General features: G+C 38.4%; 1 protein-coding gene across 3 annotated transcripts in view; it reads right to left on the bottom strand.

The window, feature by feature from the left end:
* The window catches only part of LGR5 (leucine rich repeat containing G protein-coupled receptor 5), a 122,980-nt gene that overhangs the window by 52,977 nt on the left and 54,749 nt on the right, over window positions 1-15,254 (bottom strand). For 2 of the 3 annotated variants that reach the window (XM_059936498.1, XM_059936499.1), the window contains exon 2: window positions 11,492-11,563. The exons of the other annotated variant lie outside the window; for it this stretch is intronic. In XM_059936498.1, the coding sequence (XP_059792481.1) occupies window positions 11,492-11,563 (72 nt within the window). The remainder of the gene's footprint in view (window positions 1-11,491; window positions 11,564-15,254) is intronic. 3 annotated transcript variants of the gene reach the window in all.

Below are 15,254 nucleotides of genomic sequence, written 5' to 3'. Positions count from 1 at the left end.
CTGTTCTCTGATTGGGACCCTCGGGAAGATTACTGTGCAGGGAACCACGGTCTAACATCGCTCCCCTTGGGTGAGTAGTATTTTCAGAGGTAAGTGAAAGTGCCTGGTGAGTTTTAATAGGCTTTCCAGGTCATGTCTTCCAAGAACCCATTTGTCTTTTAACTCTTAGTTTTTTTTTTCCTTTCCCTTTTTGGCTTACTTTTTTCTCACTATTAACTTGCAAGACTTCACACAAGTCATTTAACTTCTCTGGACCTTATTTCACTTATTATTATTATTTTTGGCCACGCTGTGCGGCTTGCGGGATCTTAGTTCCCCAACCAGAGACTGAACCTGGGCCACCATAGTGAAGGTGCTGAGTCCTAACCACTGGACTGCCAGGGAATTCCCTTATTTCACTTACTTTTAAAAAATGATAGGGTTCTTCCACTAAAGTCTTTTTCTGCCCTACAATTGTTTTCATTACACATGCATTTCCTCCTTACCTTCATTCTTTTCTCCCTTATCCTCCCTCCACCCATCTTTTTCTTCTTGTTTATTAAGATTTCTTTTTTTACATGTCACCAACATTTTAAAATCACTTTCTCATACTTTATATCAGGAGGTAGATCAGAGGTTAGTATGCCCATATTTTGAAGATACAGACACCAAAGTTCAGAAAAGCTTTATGTAAAATGAAAAACATCATCTCTTTCCTGATTTCATGTAAGTGTAATCTAGTCCTTCCTTATGGAGCATGGAAGCTATCTAACCGCGGTGCTACTTAAGTAATCAGAGCAAAATTAACTTGAATATGACAGCCCCTATGATTTAAAAGAAGACATTTCAGACTACTAAGCAATTTCATGCTGGCTTCTAGTAATTACCGCTTTATTTTCCAACTTTTACAAAGTACATGACATCTAGAGGGCACACATTCTATACATGTTAAATTAATTTGTATCAGAAATTTGGTAAGGCTAACATCAGGCTTAACGGTAGTAGTTTTCCCCCTTTTCCCATTCTTAAGATCTGCCTGTCTCCAGTTTTCTGGTACTATTTTCTGTCTCGTGGTTTCCAATATTAATTTCAGTGGCTCTGTTCCTATTTCTGAATTTCTTTTCACTCTTCTGATTTATAATTACCTGAATAATTGTAGTTAAACTATTACTTAAACATAAAATATCTGAAATGTCAAAATGTTCCCACTTGAAGAAAAATTCTCCTAAAATAAATTTAGCATAAACCATACTAATATTGTAATTAGTGACTTTCAAAAGACAAAGTGATGAGAGCAAATACACTAGTCCATTCAGATTGACTATTCATAATTCAATTCAATTGACTAAAGCTTGGCTCTGGGTTCCTGCATACAGGAGCCAAGAGTCTGGGTCACTGAAGTGTTAGACACAAATAGGATGAAACTCATAGTCTAATGTAATCTCTTAACCTTGCCTCCACTGGCAGTAATGCATCATCACTGTAACTGACTAAGTTCACCATGGTAGGTTTTCTTTCATAAGATGTCTGTACTAGTTGGAAGGGCCCAGATACTTAGCGTTTAACCCTGTGACATTCATCTTTGGTAAGGTTTGCTGAAGCCTATTCAGCAGGCTTGAATACAAGGATTATGACAATCCACAGATCTTCTCAGTGTAGAAAAAAGTGTCTTTCTTAATATGCAAGAAATTGCGATTTTAAAACACCCTTTCTCCCCCAATAAGTTAAGCATATCTAATTGGTCAAATCCAGCCCCAAATCATTCCTTCTTAAACTGTGTATTTATGAACTGTCCATTTTGTTTTCGTTATTACATAAGATCAAAAACATCAGATTTCAATGTTTAAGGACTAAGACCACTGGCCTGAATAAGTGAACTCTTCATGTCAACAGGGAGATCCTTTAGTGGTTATACGGCCCTATGGTTTCTTCAACCACAGACTAATGAAGTTCAATTTTCAACTCCTTTGTGAAGTACTCCTAATTACCTCAGTCCACAGTCAACTTTCCTCTAGGTTATATTCTATACAATGCTGTCTATAAAGGCTCATTTTCTACCATTTTATATGTAGTCTACTTGATTTGATTATAGGGTCCTAAGGTCAAGAATCTTATTGCCTGCCTAGAGCAGGGAGATGAATTAATATGTACTGATGGATCATTTGATCTTGTTTCCAAAGACAGTTGGCCACAGTGCTAGAGTTGCTTCAGGTCTGGCTTAACTATTGCAAGATCGCTGGCTAGCTATTACATAAACAGGTCAGAAACAGCTGAAGAATATTTCTTCTTCATTATGCATCAAATTTAAACTCAGCAATTTATTTGAGCACTTTCAATATGCCATGTACAGTCCTTTGGGTCACAAAAATAGTATGTACTTTTTGTAAAACAACTACAAGTTCTAGGCACAATGTGAAGTACTTTATATACATTGTGTTATCTAGTTATTTTAAAAATCACATTAAACAAGTGACATGATTATTCATTCCCCTTTTACAAGGAAACTGGGCCTATTTGCTCATGCTTACGTAGAAAAGTTTACACAAGAGAATTTGGTTCAACCATAGCATTTGGCCTCCAATATTTGAGGTTTTAAACATAACTTTGGTCAAAAGTAGGTTGGTTTGGAGTTTGGGTTGATCAGGAGCAACCAATCTGAAAAAGGAAAAACCCAAGGACGCAAATGTCTGCATCACTTGAGGTACTGGCCATAAGAAATCCGTTGCTCACTGCCTCTTTTTTTTTTTTTTTTAATATTATTTTACAATCTACTTTTTATTTTTAAATTTTTATTTATTTATTTATTTTTATTTTTGGCTGCATTGGGTCTTTGTTGCTGCACGTGGGCTTTCTCTAGTTGCGGCGAGCGGGGGCTACTCTTCGTTGCGGTGTGCAGGCTCTAGGTGCGCAGACTTCAGTAGTTGTGGCACGTGGGCTCAGTAGTGTGGCTTGCGGGCCCTAGAGCGCAGGCTCAGTAGTTGCGGTGCATGGGCTTAGTTGCTCCGTGGCATGTGGGATCTTCCCGGACTAGGGCTTGAACCCGTGTCCCCTGCATTGGCAGGTGGATCCTTAACCACTGTGCCATCAGGGAAGCCCTGCTCACTGCCTCTTATTCAAAATCCTCCCATTGCCTTCCGGATCCTGTACAATCTTTCTGCTCTCATGACTATGGCTGGTTGTTTCCCTCTCTTCTTTCTAGCCCCTCTTTTTTTTTTGGAGTATAGTTGATTTACAATATTGTATTAGTTTCAGATGTACAGCAAAGTGATTCAGTTATACGTATACATGCATATATATCACATATGCATTCTTTTCAGGTTCTTTTCCCTTATAGGTTATTACAAAATATTGGCTATAGTTCCCTGTGCTATACAGTAGGTCCTTATTGGTTATCTATTTTATATATAGTAGTGTGTATCTGTTAATCCCAAACTCCTAATTTATCCCTCTCCCCCCTTTCCCCTGTGGTAACCATGTTTGTTTTCTATGTCTGTGAGTCTATTTCTGTTTTGTATATAAGTTTGTTTGTATCGTTTTTTTAAGGTTCCACATATTAGTGATACTATATGATATTTGTCTTTCTCTGTGTTCGCCCCTCTTTTAATGCTCATCCTCCAAACACAGATGTTCTTCAAGTTTCTGTCCTCACACCTGTCTTTTTTTCCTTTATCTAGTGGCACTCAAAGTTTAGTGTGCATTGCCATTGCCTTAGGAGTCATCAAAAATTCAGATCCCCAGGCAGGCCCCAGCTCAGGTTTAGTGAGTTAGAGTTTCTGGGGGAAACGACTCAGGAATCTGCATTTTAATAAGCAGCCCAGGTGATTTTAATATGGGTAGAGACCCATACTGGGAAACAGAGCCTCTACCCTCTCTCAAAGTCCTCATCTGCTCCAACACCTTCCGCAATCACCTCTTTGTAAACAACTTTCCAATCATTATCTCTAGAACAGAATCATCACACTCCAGACTCACATTCCAACTTTGTTAGTGACGTTTCCATTTGGATGTCCTGCTGGCACCTTGCACTTAGTAAACCCAGAACCAGACATCCTCTTGCCTCCAAAATATCAGTTATTCTCCTTGAATTCCCTGTTTCTATTGACAGTGCCTCACTTGTCTCCTAGCACCTAATGTTATAACCTTACTCAGAGTCATCTTGCACCTTCAGACTTCCTTTCAGTCCCTAGATCCAGTCAACGATGAGTGCTTGACTCTCTTCCTCTGCTGTAAAGCTTCCATATATCCCAGTGGGTCTCAGCCCCCAGTAGAGCTTTAAAAGAATGATGTCTGGGTCTCCACTGAGACCCATTAAATCAGAATCTCTGGAAATAGGCCGTGGTAATTAGTAGTTTTAAAAATTTTCTGGGTGATTCTAATGCCTATGCAAGGTGGGAAACTCTGAAATAGTCCTCACGGTTTCATACTGATAAGATCACCTAGAGACCTTCATGGTCTCCATCCCCGGAGACAGTGATTCAATTGTTAATTATTGGGAGAATCAGGAGAGGTGATTAGTCAACAAATTTGAACAGTTATCCAGAGGAGACAGTAAGAACCTGAACTAGGTGGTGATGAATTAGAGTGAACAAATGGGAAAGACAATGCGGAATTATGAGCTTTAAGACTTGGAAACTGGCTGACACAGGAGGTGAGAAAGAATGACAGATGCAAAAGCAGTGACAGACACAGTGATCATAAGTTTGGATAATAAGAATGCTGATGGTGAGAAGCAAAGGCAGGAGAAAAATCTTGTTGTGGAGGATGGTGTGTGTGTTCATGAATGAATCCGGTTCTGCACTTGCTGAGTTTTAAAGTATTGGTGGGGTAGGTGGAGGTGTCACTTGGGCAGTGGAGGATTCTCAGTGTGGTCCCTAGATTTGCAGTATTGGTATCACCAGAGAATCTGTTATAAGTGCAAATTCTTGACATCCTCCCCTTCCACCTTCAACCTGCTGAAGAAACTCTGTGGCGGGGTCCAGCAATGTGCGGTTTCACAAGCACTGTAGGCGATTCTGATGTCACTAAAATTCGAGAACAACTGGCCTGGAGTAGCAGTCCTTAAACTTCATCATGCATCAGAATCACCAGGAGAGCTTGTTAAAGGAGTGTCCTGAGCTCAGAGTTTCTGATTCATTAGGTTGGGGTGGGGCACATGGGTTGGGGTTTGCATTTCTCACAAGCTCATGTGTGGTGCCAGTGCTGCTGGTTCAGGGACCACACTTTGAGAACCACTGGTCTAGCAGTCAAAGACAAAAGAGATCTCAACTAGAAATATGGATTTGGGGGTCATCTACACAACAGAGGTAGTTCAAATCTTGACTTTCTTTCCCAGACAACGGTAGTTGTCTCCTAATGAGTTTGTAGCCTCCTAACAGGTCTCTCTGCTTCCGTAATACCCCAATCTATTTTGCATACAAAAATCAGAGAAATCTTTATAAATCATAAGCCCTATTTATTGCACTAGCTGCATACAATCCTCCACGGCTTCCCATTGCTCTTATTTGAATTCTATACATAGCCTGATGGTTCCTGCATGATCTGGCCTCTGCCTTTCTCTGCAGCCCCATCCCCTGTCACCTCCCCTCCCTCTCACTCTGCTCTGGCCACCCTGATCTTCTTTCAGATCCACAAACATATCACTTTCTCTCCTACCTAAGGGCCTCTGCTCACACTATTCCCCTACCAGATACACTCTACCCTAGCTCTGCAGACCCCCAACTGCCCCTCATCCTCCTGATCTCAGTTCAGATGTCAGCTTCTTTGAGACACTTTCCCTCCTTGTCATCCCTTGTTATTTATTCTCTACTTAACCATGTTTGTGTTCTTTATCACCCTTGTCATAATCAGCAAATATCATCCATGTTTGTTTCCTTGCTTATCATCTGTCTCCCCCTCTAGATTGTAAGTTCCCCTGGAGTGGAGACTTGTTGACTGAATGAATGAAACGTAGCAAGTCATTTTCATTCTTATGTCCCCACTGGCTAAATAAATACACGTTGAATGAATAACTGAAGAGAACTGAGAAAGGAGGCAATCTAGGGAATGTCTATATGTTACAGGAGTTAGGGGTAGAGGAGAAAAGAAGGCTAAGGAGAAAAAGAAGAGGAGGCAGAGAGGTAGGGCACTTTAAGAACAGTGCCCTAATCGCCATTACAATTGTATATATTATACATACATATATATATATATATATATATATATATATATATACACGTATAATATATACACACACATGCACACACAAACACATGCACATACACACACATATATACATATACACACACATATATATACACACACATATATATGTAGATACACACACATATATATACATACACACATATATGTAGATACACATACATACACAAGGACAGATATCTAAATCTCTATATCCAGCTGTATGAATAGACATTTGGAAGAGAACATAAAATAACACTAGAGGAAAAAAAGTTTCAAAGAGGCAGCATTTTTTCTTTTCTTATATTTTAAATTAATTCTTTAAAGAATTTTAATACGGATTTTAAAGGTAAAGAGGCAGCATTTATAATCTATTACCAGATCTCTGAAAAGGAGAGACAGAGCACTCTGACAAGGCCAAGGGCCAGGGAGATTATTTATGGGCAAGAAGGTGTTTTCATTTCACTAACGCAATCCAGTAGGTGAATTAGAGTTTACCAAAGTTCTTTCATCATCAATTCATTTGATCCTCAGACAAAAATCTCAAAAGACAGGCAGGACAGCTCTCACTATTTTTAGCAACATGATGAGGAAGTAGAAGTAACAAGCATAGACTGTACCTTCAGGAAGTTTGGTGGTATTTCTTATTACTAATTTCATCTGAAATAATAGATATCTACTATTTATATAGAGATTCTTTAAGACCAACCATAATAGGAGCAAACAGTTCCAGGGAACAATAGTAACTTAAAAACAAACCTCCCTAGAGCATCTCAGGTTTCCTTCCTAAATCGAGTATTTGATTCCAATAGCATTAGAATCTGGGAAGATTTTAAGATAGTACTGGGAAACAAAGGCCTTTAACTTCGACTGTTTAAAATGGTAACAATTCATTTTTCCCTCTGGTTTAATCAAGCTACCAATCTAAGTTTAAAGGAACTTGTGCATGTCAGCATTAGGCACAATCTTTTAGTTCCTAATATCTGAACCACACTCTGATGGACCAAATGTAGGATTTATTATTTGTCCAAATAGCAAACATCAACATGAAGTCCTTAGTAGAACTGAAGAAACAGAACTGGGAGAGATACTGTTGGAGAGAAATGCAATTATTGCTCAGGATGTTCAAACTTGGTAAAAACTACCTGCACTGGTTGCCTATATCCGTTCAACCTCATGGCTGGAAACAGTTTTTCCTGCACAAATCCTGGATCCCTGGGATTACTCCAAAATCAAGCTCATGAAATAGGAAAGAAGGAAGTGAGAATCCTCTTGAAAGTGTTTTCATTTCGTTAACACAACTCAATATGTAAATTATAGTTTACCAAAGTTCTTTCATCATCATTTCATTTGATCCTCAGAATCTCAAAACAGGCACGGGCGGCTTTCACCATCATGCCCTGAGGCCCAGGGAGGTCAAGTGGATTATCAGCTAGTAAGTGGCAGAGCCAGGACAGGAGTCCTGGGCTTGCTTCTGCTTCTAGGTACTGTGTTCTCCTCTCTACACAGCACACAGCCTAACCACACTCAGATTTTTTTTTTTTTTTTTTTAAGAAAAAGGCTCTCTCTCTTCCTTGTGCTATCACGTTGCACCAGCAGAGCGTTTGGCCTGTGCATGCCTGGTCACCTTGTGGAGTCATAAAACATAAATAACAAATAACACACAAGACTTGAACGTACCAAGACATGTGACACAGGTAGTAAGTGTTCCAGAATGTCAGGAGGAAGAGAAGAAGACCATTAATCGTGATGGCTTTAATTCTTCTTAAATATTTGCTTCACATAGTCACTTTCTCCAGGGTTACAATATATTTAAAAAATACATTAGTGATACCTCTAGGGCTTTATTGATTCTTAGAGGATTTTGAAATACGGCACCAGTGATGGATGAGAGATGAATCATGACTGTCTACACAGCTTATGATATTGATGGTTTAAACTAGGGAGATGATAATTGGGTAATTAGAGCTAAGGGGAAGAGTGGTAACTTGGCTTCATTAATAGTGTTTTTTAAAAATTGAGTTTTGTGGTGGGAATTTTATTAATATCATTGAGAATATCAGTAGCAGGTTCTGAATGAATGGATAAAGAATAAAGCATAGAGATGAGCTGAGTAAACTGAACAAAAGAATACTTTCAGAACAGTTTAACATTTTAACAGTTTGTCATAACAAAAGATACACACACACAACAACAGATACAATAACAGATGTAACACACACAATAACAGATATCTAAGTGTCTGTTTCTAGCTGTATGGATGGTCATCTATTAGTTCATTTATTTATTATTAGGTCATTTATTTATTATAATATCTTATGGAAAAACCCAGACGAACTTTTTGGCCAACCCAATAGAATACTATATAAAACATGCTGCTTAAGTATATTTATGCATATGTAAAAATAATAACTAAGGCTTTGTTCCTGTTGAGTAATATGAAATTGGTGAAATTCTGCACCTGAAAATTATGATGATACTTTTCTCAGAGCCAATATATGAGGGTAGTGAATGAATAACCTGAATATCCAATCTCTCCCTGCTGGGTAGACAGCTCTTTCTTGCTTTCTGTCTCACTCTCTCTTTTTCATTCCCTCACATATTCCCAGACACAGACAGATGAACACACCTATCATTACAAAGCTCAGTTTAACAAGAGTTTAAAGTGTTCAGCTGTGCAAACCACTATACTAGGTACTATCGGGGAAAAGAAAAGCACAGATGAATGAAGTACAATTCCAAAGCCTCCTTCTGCTTTCTGAGTATGGTTTTGAAAGTGAATTTGAATCTTAGTTCTGACACTTATGTACTCCATTATCTTGGGTAAGTTCCTTGTTTTCTCTGTACTTTTTTTTTTTAATAATCTTGAAGTGAGAATAATAATAATATCTACTTTTATGGGGTTGTTAAGAGGATTCAGTGGGATAATGTGTGCAAAACATTTTGAACAGTGCCTGTCACAGAGTAAGCTATTACTGTTGTCATTATAATTATATTATTATTTCGAAGATCTTATACTCCAGAATAGAATACAGACTTAAACATAGCTGAGTCTAATGGAAACAATCAGCACATAACAAAGGCATGATCAAAATGCTCTGCTAAATGGGTGTGTGTGTTTAAACCCACAACACCCTAAATTTAGCCTTGGGAAGAAAGGAATAGACCAAGCAGAGTTGATCATTTTTCCAGGTTCTATAAATATTATCCCCTTTTGCCACTAAATGAATAATGATGCCTTCAAAACATCAGTTAGATGCAGCACAGAATTATATATGGGAAAGTGGTCTTGCTTTTAAATTCAGCAAGTTGGCCAGCTCAGCAGAGGGAATTTCAGAACAGAAGGAGAAAATGGAACGAATAGTCTTTAAAGGGTCCCATCTACTTCTGAAATTCTATGATTCCATGGTCAAGATACTTGATGGAGTTTCCAGAGGCATAAAAATAAGGTAATTTGTAAAAATAGGCTTTTCAAATGGTAGTTCCCTCCCCTTCTTTCCTCTGTTTTTTCTCTCGATTATCTTTTGAAGAACTGGTCTTGGATGAAAATTAACATTCACCTCATGAAGAAAGAGGAGTTATTCTGAATGAATTGGGTCACCAAGGGAGGAACTCTATTAAACAAAATCCTTGGGGAAGTGAATTATTTATTGATTTGGTTTGTGGTCTAAAGCTGAGGTGTATGTTGAAGAAGAATGGAAGCCTTTTGCCATTGCATATTATAAGGAAATTAAAGAGAAAAGCACTGGGAATGCATATTTTAGAAATATGGGGGTAAACAGGACTAAGTATTGTATATTAATTATGGTGAGAGAGGGCAGATGAGAAGAATGTAAACAAGAAAAAAATGCTGATGTTTGAAATTTACTAAAAATAATCTAAACATATTGGCTAATGTCAACTAAATCTGTTACTTTTTTCTAAGGTGGTGAACAAGTATAAGAAGCTCCTTTTACATGTTTTGCTTTCTCATTAGTTCATTCATTCATTCATCAAAAATGTATTGATTATTCATTACATACCAGCCAAGACTAGGACAGACATGGTCCCAGTCCTGATGAGGGTTAATTTTTTAGCAACAGAAATGGCCAGAGAGAAAAGAGAAGAGGAAAAAGAGGAGCCTGGACAACCCAAAGTGAAAATCCATTTTTTGAATAATAAAAACTTGCTGTATAATCTAGTAATCTAAGCTTTTTTACCATACTCCTCGATAACAATCTGGGCATGTTCAGCTGATTTCAGTAGTAAAATAATAACATTTGTGAGAAAGCTAACGCCATCAAAAATAAATATAGATCCAACTCTAAAGGGGAGAAATTTGAGAATATTATCCTCGTGAAAAAAAATGATCAATGTAGTGTAATTTGGTTGTGATGGATGGTTCTTTTCACCTCCCAAGGTGGATCGTGCAGTGCATCAACAATTTAAATTACTCCCCAGATTGGACCCTGACTCTAGGAATTATAAAGGGCTACTTTCAAAAGAGGTCATTGTCTAAACAATTCCTTTAACCAACAGTCAGAGGATTGATTTAGCTGATGGTGCCAAACCTTCTTCATGAAGCCTATGACGACGGTGCATCCCTCCCCTAAGTCCCCGTCCCTCAAAAGAGTTAAGAGGATCAAATGAATTTTTAAATGCAGATTTTGGTTTATAGAGTTCTTTTTCATCTTCTGGAAAGTGATTACCAGACTTAATCAGGATTCCTCTGTGTATCATTAGCTAATTTTAGCTTCCTCCTTTTTAAAAAAATTGAATTTTTTTTTTTTACAGTGAGTTTGGGAGAGACCAGTTTTAAGTCCTCTGTGGATTTCATGGTTTTCGGTTCAAGCCTTCAGGGAAGCTCAATTTAAAAGTAGGAAAACAGTAATTAAAAGTGATTAAGACAAGAGGTTTTGGTGCTATGAAATGAGGACTCAATTCTCCCTGTCATAAGCCAAACCAAGAGGCAATTTTTGGGTTTGATTATGGCTTTACTTGCAATTTTAATAAACATGAACCAGTATTCAAACTTCTAATATCCTGCTGCTTAACTATTTCCAAAGAGCTATCCAGCTCTTTTAAACAGCTTTTGTTTTAAACTTTCAATTTGTTTGGCTCAGCCTCACCTTAGAAAGTTGTAGCTTCATGGTAAACCCTTTTATAAGTTGATTTCCAGAATCCTAAGCGATTCTTGCTTTTCCCCTCCCAGCTAAGTGTTTCCTCATGTGCCCAAATCGTTGGTGCTGACAGCTTTCCTGCCTTGTTTTATCTGGTTCCCACAGTAAGGACGAGAGACAAATACAAGAACGTGTCCAGCGTTGACTGGATGCGGCACGACTCCGCTGATACTTACAGCTCCTCCAGGAAGCGGAGACCGTGCAGAGGATTCGGGGGAAGCTGACTGATGTTGTTCATACTCAGGTCTCTGGAGAGGAAGAGAGGCAGCGTGTGAGGAGCGGCGTCTGCCACCACAAGGCAGTCCAGCTGTTCAGTTCACACATTTGCAAGCAATACAGCCAAAGGAACTCGTTCTGTTGCTTGACAAATGAATCGCTCTTTTGCACGTTAAATATATTCCTTTCCTCCCATGCCCCCCCCTCAACATCATGGGCTCTCAATCAAATCAGAGACCCTAGGAGGAGCTGATATGGAATTCAAAATGATTTAGACCATTCATGGGCACGGTTGTAATTCTTCATGTTTAAAATGACCAGAGTAGACCAGCAAAGGGAACAGACATAACTCAACCACCCTAGACATAACTCAACGTCGGGTCCTGCTTTAAATTTTGTGGCAAAGAGAAATGTCTTCACCATGCAACTCTGGAAGTCCTGTTTCTCTGGGACTATAAGCACCTTGTAAAAACAAATGTTTTGATTCAAAGAAACTTAAAAAAACAAAACAAAACAAGACAAAAAGCCTATTCCCTCCTTCGAACATGGTCCTTTTGCAGGTTCTCGGATTGCATTAAATAAGTGAAATGAACCATAAAACAAGGGTGTAATGCGATCCTGCTCTGTAGCACACTTCCTGCTGGGCCTGCACAGTAGTTCCTGGCACAGGAAGCAACAAGCCACTTTGGGCACAACTCAATCAATTTTTGTTTTAAGTGAGACTCCATGTAATTAGATTTTATTGTTTTTACTTTTCTATTTCTTTACTGTCTCCCACATAATCCTACAGCATCACTGGCATATGCTGTCTGTATCTCAGAGGCCAAAAGACCAACTGATAGGCAGAGTCTACTCAAGACCAACTAAGACCACATAACAGTCAGCTGAAGGTTGACTTAAAAAATGACGTGCTCAAACGCGAAGACTCAGAACTAGTGCCATTATAATCTCAGAGCGGGTCTACATACTTAAAATTTATGTTGAGATAAGATAAGGAGCTTATTTTTATATATTATTTTAAAAAAATGATTCAGTTGACATATAACATGGCATTAGCTTTAGGTGTACAACATAATGATATATGTATATATTGTGAAATGATTACCACAGTAAGTTTAGTTGACATTCATCACCACAGAGTTACAACATTTGTTTTCTTGTGATGAGAATTTTTAAGATTTACTCTCTTTAGCAACTTTCAAATATACAATATTGTATTATAACTGCAGTCACTATGCTGTACATTGCATCCCCAGGACTTATTTCTCGCATAACTGGAAATTTGTGTCTTTTGACCACCTATGCCAATTTCACCCGGGAGTTTTTATTTTATTTTTTTAACATCTTTATTGGAGTACAATTGCTTTACATTCTTGTGTTAGTTTCCACTGTATAACAAAGTGAATCAGCTATACATATACATATATCCCCATATCCCCTCCCTCTTGCGTCTCCCTATCCCACCCTCCCTATCCCACCCCTCTAGGTGGTCACAAAGCACCGAGCTGATCTCCCTGTGCTATGCGGCTGCTTCGCACTAGCTATCTATTTTACATTTGGTAGTGTATATATGTCCATGCCACTCTCTCACTTCGTCCCAGCTTACCCTTCCCCCTCCCCGTGTCCTCAAGTCCATTCTCTACGTCTGCGTCTTTATTCCTGTCCTGCTCCTAGGTTCATCAGTACCATTTTCTTTCTTCCTTTTTTTCTTTTAGATTCCATATATATGTGTTAGCATACGGTATTTGTTTTTCTCTTTCTGACTTACTTCACTCTGTATGACAGACTCTAGGTCCGTCCACCTCACTACAAATAGCTCAATTTCATTTCTTTTTATGACTGAGTAATATTCCATTGTATATATGTGCCACATCTTCTTTATCCATTTATCTGTTGATGGACACTTAGGTTGCTTCCATGTCCTGGCTATTGTAAATAGAGCTGCAATGAACGTTGTGGTACATGACTCTTTTTGAATTATGGTTTTCTCAGTGTATATGCCAAGTAGTGTCACCCAGGAGCTTTTAAAGAAATCTGGATTATTCTTGTTATTGAAGTGGCCACAACCATTGCACCTAACCAGCAGATTTCAGTACTGATAGCTTGATACCTTTATCAAATATTAACTTTTAATCAGTGGTGCCAAGAACTAAGGGATCATTCACTCTGTGCCTTTAAAAAGTCACGAGCATGTACAGGGAAGATAAAATATTTTGCTAAATGTTTTAGAGTATGGCAAACCCCCCAGAGTTATTAATTTTAATATTTATTAATTTTAATTATTAATTTAAATATCATTGTTGGTAGACAATGATGTAGCTGAGTAAAATGCTATATTCTCAAGCTAAAACTAAACAATGCTAAAAATATAGACTGAAAAAATTTGTATTGTCCATATATTCAAAATCTGATTTTTTTTTTTCCTGGCACTGTTTAGATAAGAGAGCCAGATAATTGATTTGCAATTTTAGTTCCCTGTGCAGATATTTCTCTGAAGTAGCAAGGTTGTTTAGTTCACTGGACAGGCATATATTAAACTACACAATACAGTCTCTGGATTCCTTACAGTGACTATATAATCTCTGCAAAGACTTGATATTTCTAAGGCATATTCACTTACTTTTAACTGATATCCCACTTATTTCCTAAAAGGACCGGGTGGTTTGCTTCTGGAGCATGTTTATTAGTAACTTAGATCAAACCAGTCTCAAGACAGCTGGTGTGGATAGCACTGACATTCCTCTCCTCTCGTATTTCCCTGTGTGATTTGCAGATCAGTCTGGGACAAACACCCATCTTGTCTATTGCAGAAAGCTCTAAATAGAACAAGGAAATTTATGTTTAAGGAGATTCATAAGCACTCCACATTATTTTACTATTTATTACCCTATTTCAGAAGTGAAGCTTACATCAGCATTCACTCTCAGGGTTCCCCCTGGAGCATTTTTATGCTGGAGCAGCAGAAAGAGTGCAGGCATTGTTAGTGTACAGTGTCTTGGGTTTGAATCCTGGCCTCCCCAGGTACTAGCTGCATGATCTTGGGAAAATGAACTTCCCTGTTCAGGCTTCCTCGTATTTAAACAAGGGTGTTCCTACATTAATAGTTTCATACCCTATGATAGCTGTTTCCAGTCAGGAGGGAGAGACTTAATTTGCTTCTTGAAAAGGAGAGTACCTCCCTTTCCCAACAGGAAATTAATCACTTCTCCCTGTTACCTGACATTGCGGTTCCTCCCAGAAAATGAGCTCGTACATTCGGCCCTCCATAACCGTGGGTTTCGCATCCCAGATTCAGAAAGCTGACTGTATTCATTGAACTACACCATTTTATATAAGGGACTTGAGCATCCTCAGCCTTTGGTATCCGCGGGGGCTCCTGGGACCAATCCCCCAGTCACACCGAGGGACGGCTGTATTGCTAAACCGACCCTTTACGACTTGTTTTCTAATATAGACTGTTTACTTTCTTTTTCTTTTTTTTTTAAATTGAAGTATTGTTAATTTACAGTGTTGTGAAGGCGGTTTTCTTTTAAAGAGCTGCTAACAATGCAAATAAACCTATGGCGCAAAATAACTTAATAATAACAATCTAAAGTAAAATGAAGTAGACTTTTAAAACATGAATCCGAAGTGGGTAAGGTAAAAATTAGTCGCATTCACCTTTCCTCTTCTGTGTGCACCTTTTGCATTGACGTTCAAATGTAAAACGGGTCTAGCTCAGTG

The sequence above is a fragment of the Balaenoptera ricei genome, chromosome 10 (genome assembly GCF_028023285.1).
Source record: "Balaenoptera ricei isolate mBalRic1 chromosome 10, mBalRic1.hap2, whole genome shotgun sequence".
Lineage (NCBI taxonomy): Eukaryota > Metazoa > Chordata > Mammalia > Artiodactyla > Balaenopteridae > Balaenoptera > Balaenoptera ricei.
Note: the sequence above shows the minus strand (reverse complement) of the source record. Positions and strands in the feature narration are given on the sequence as shown.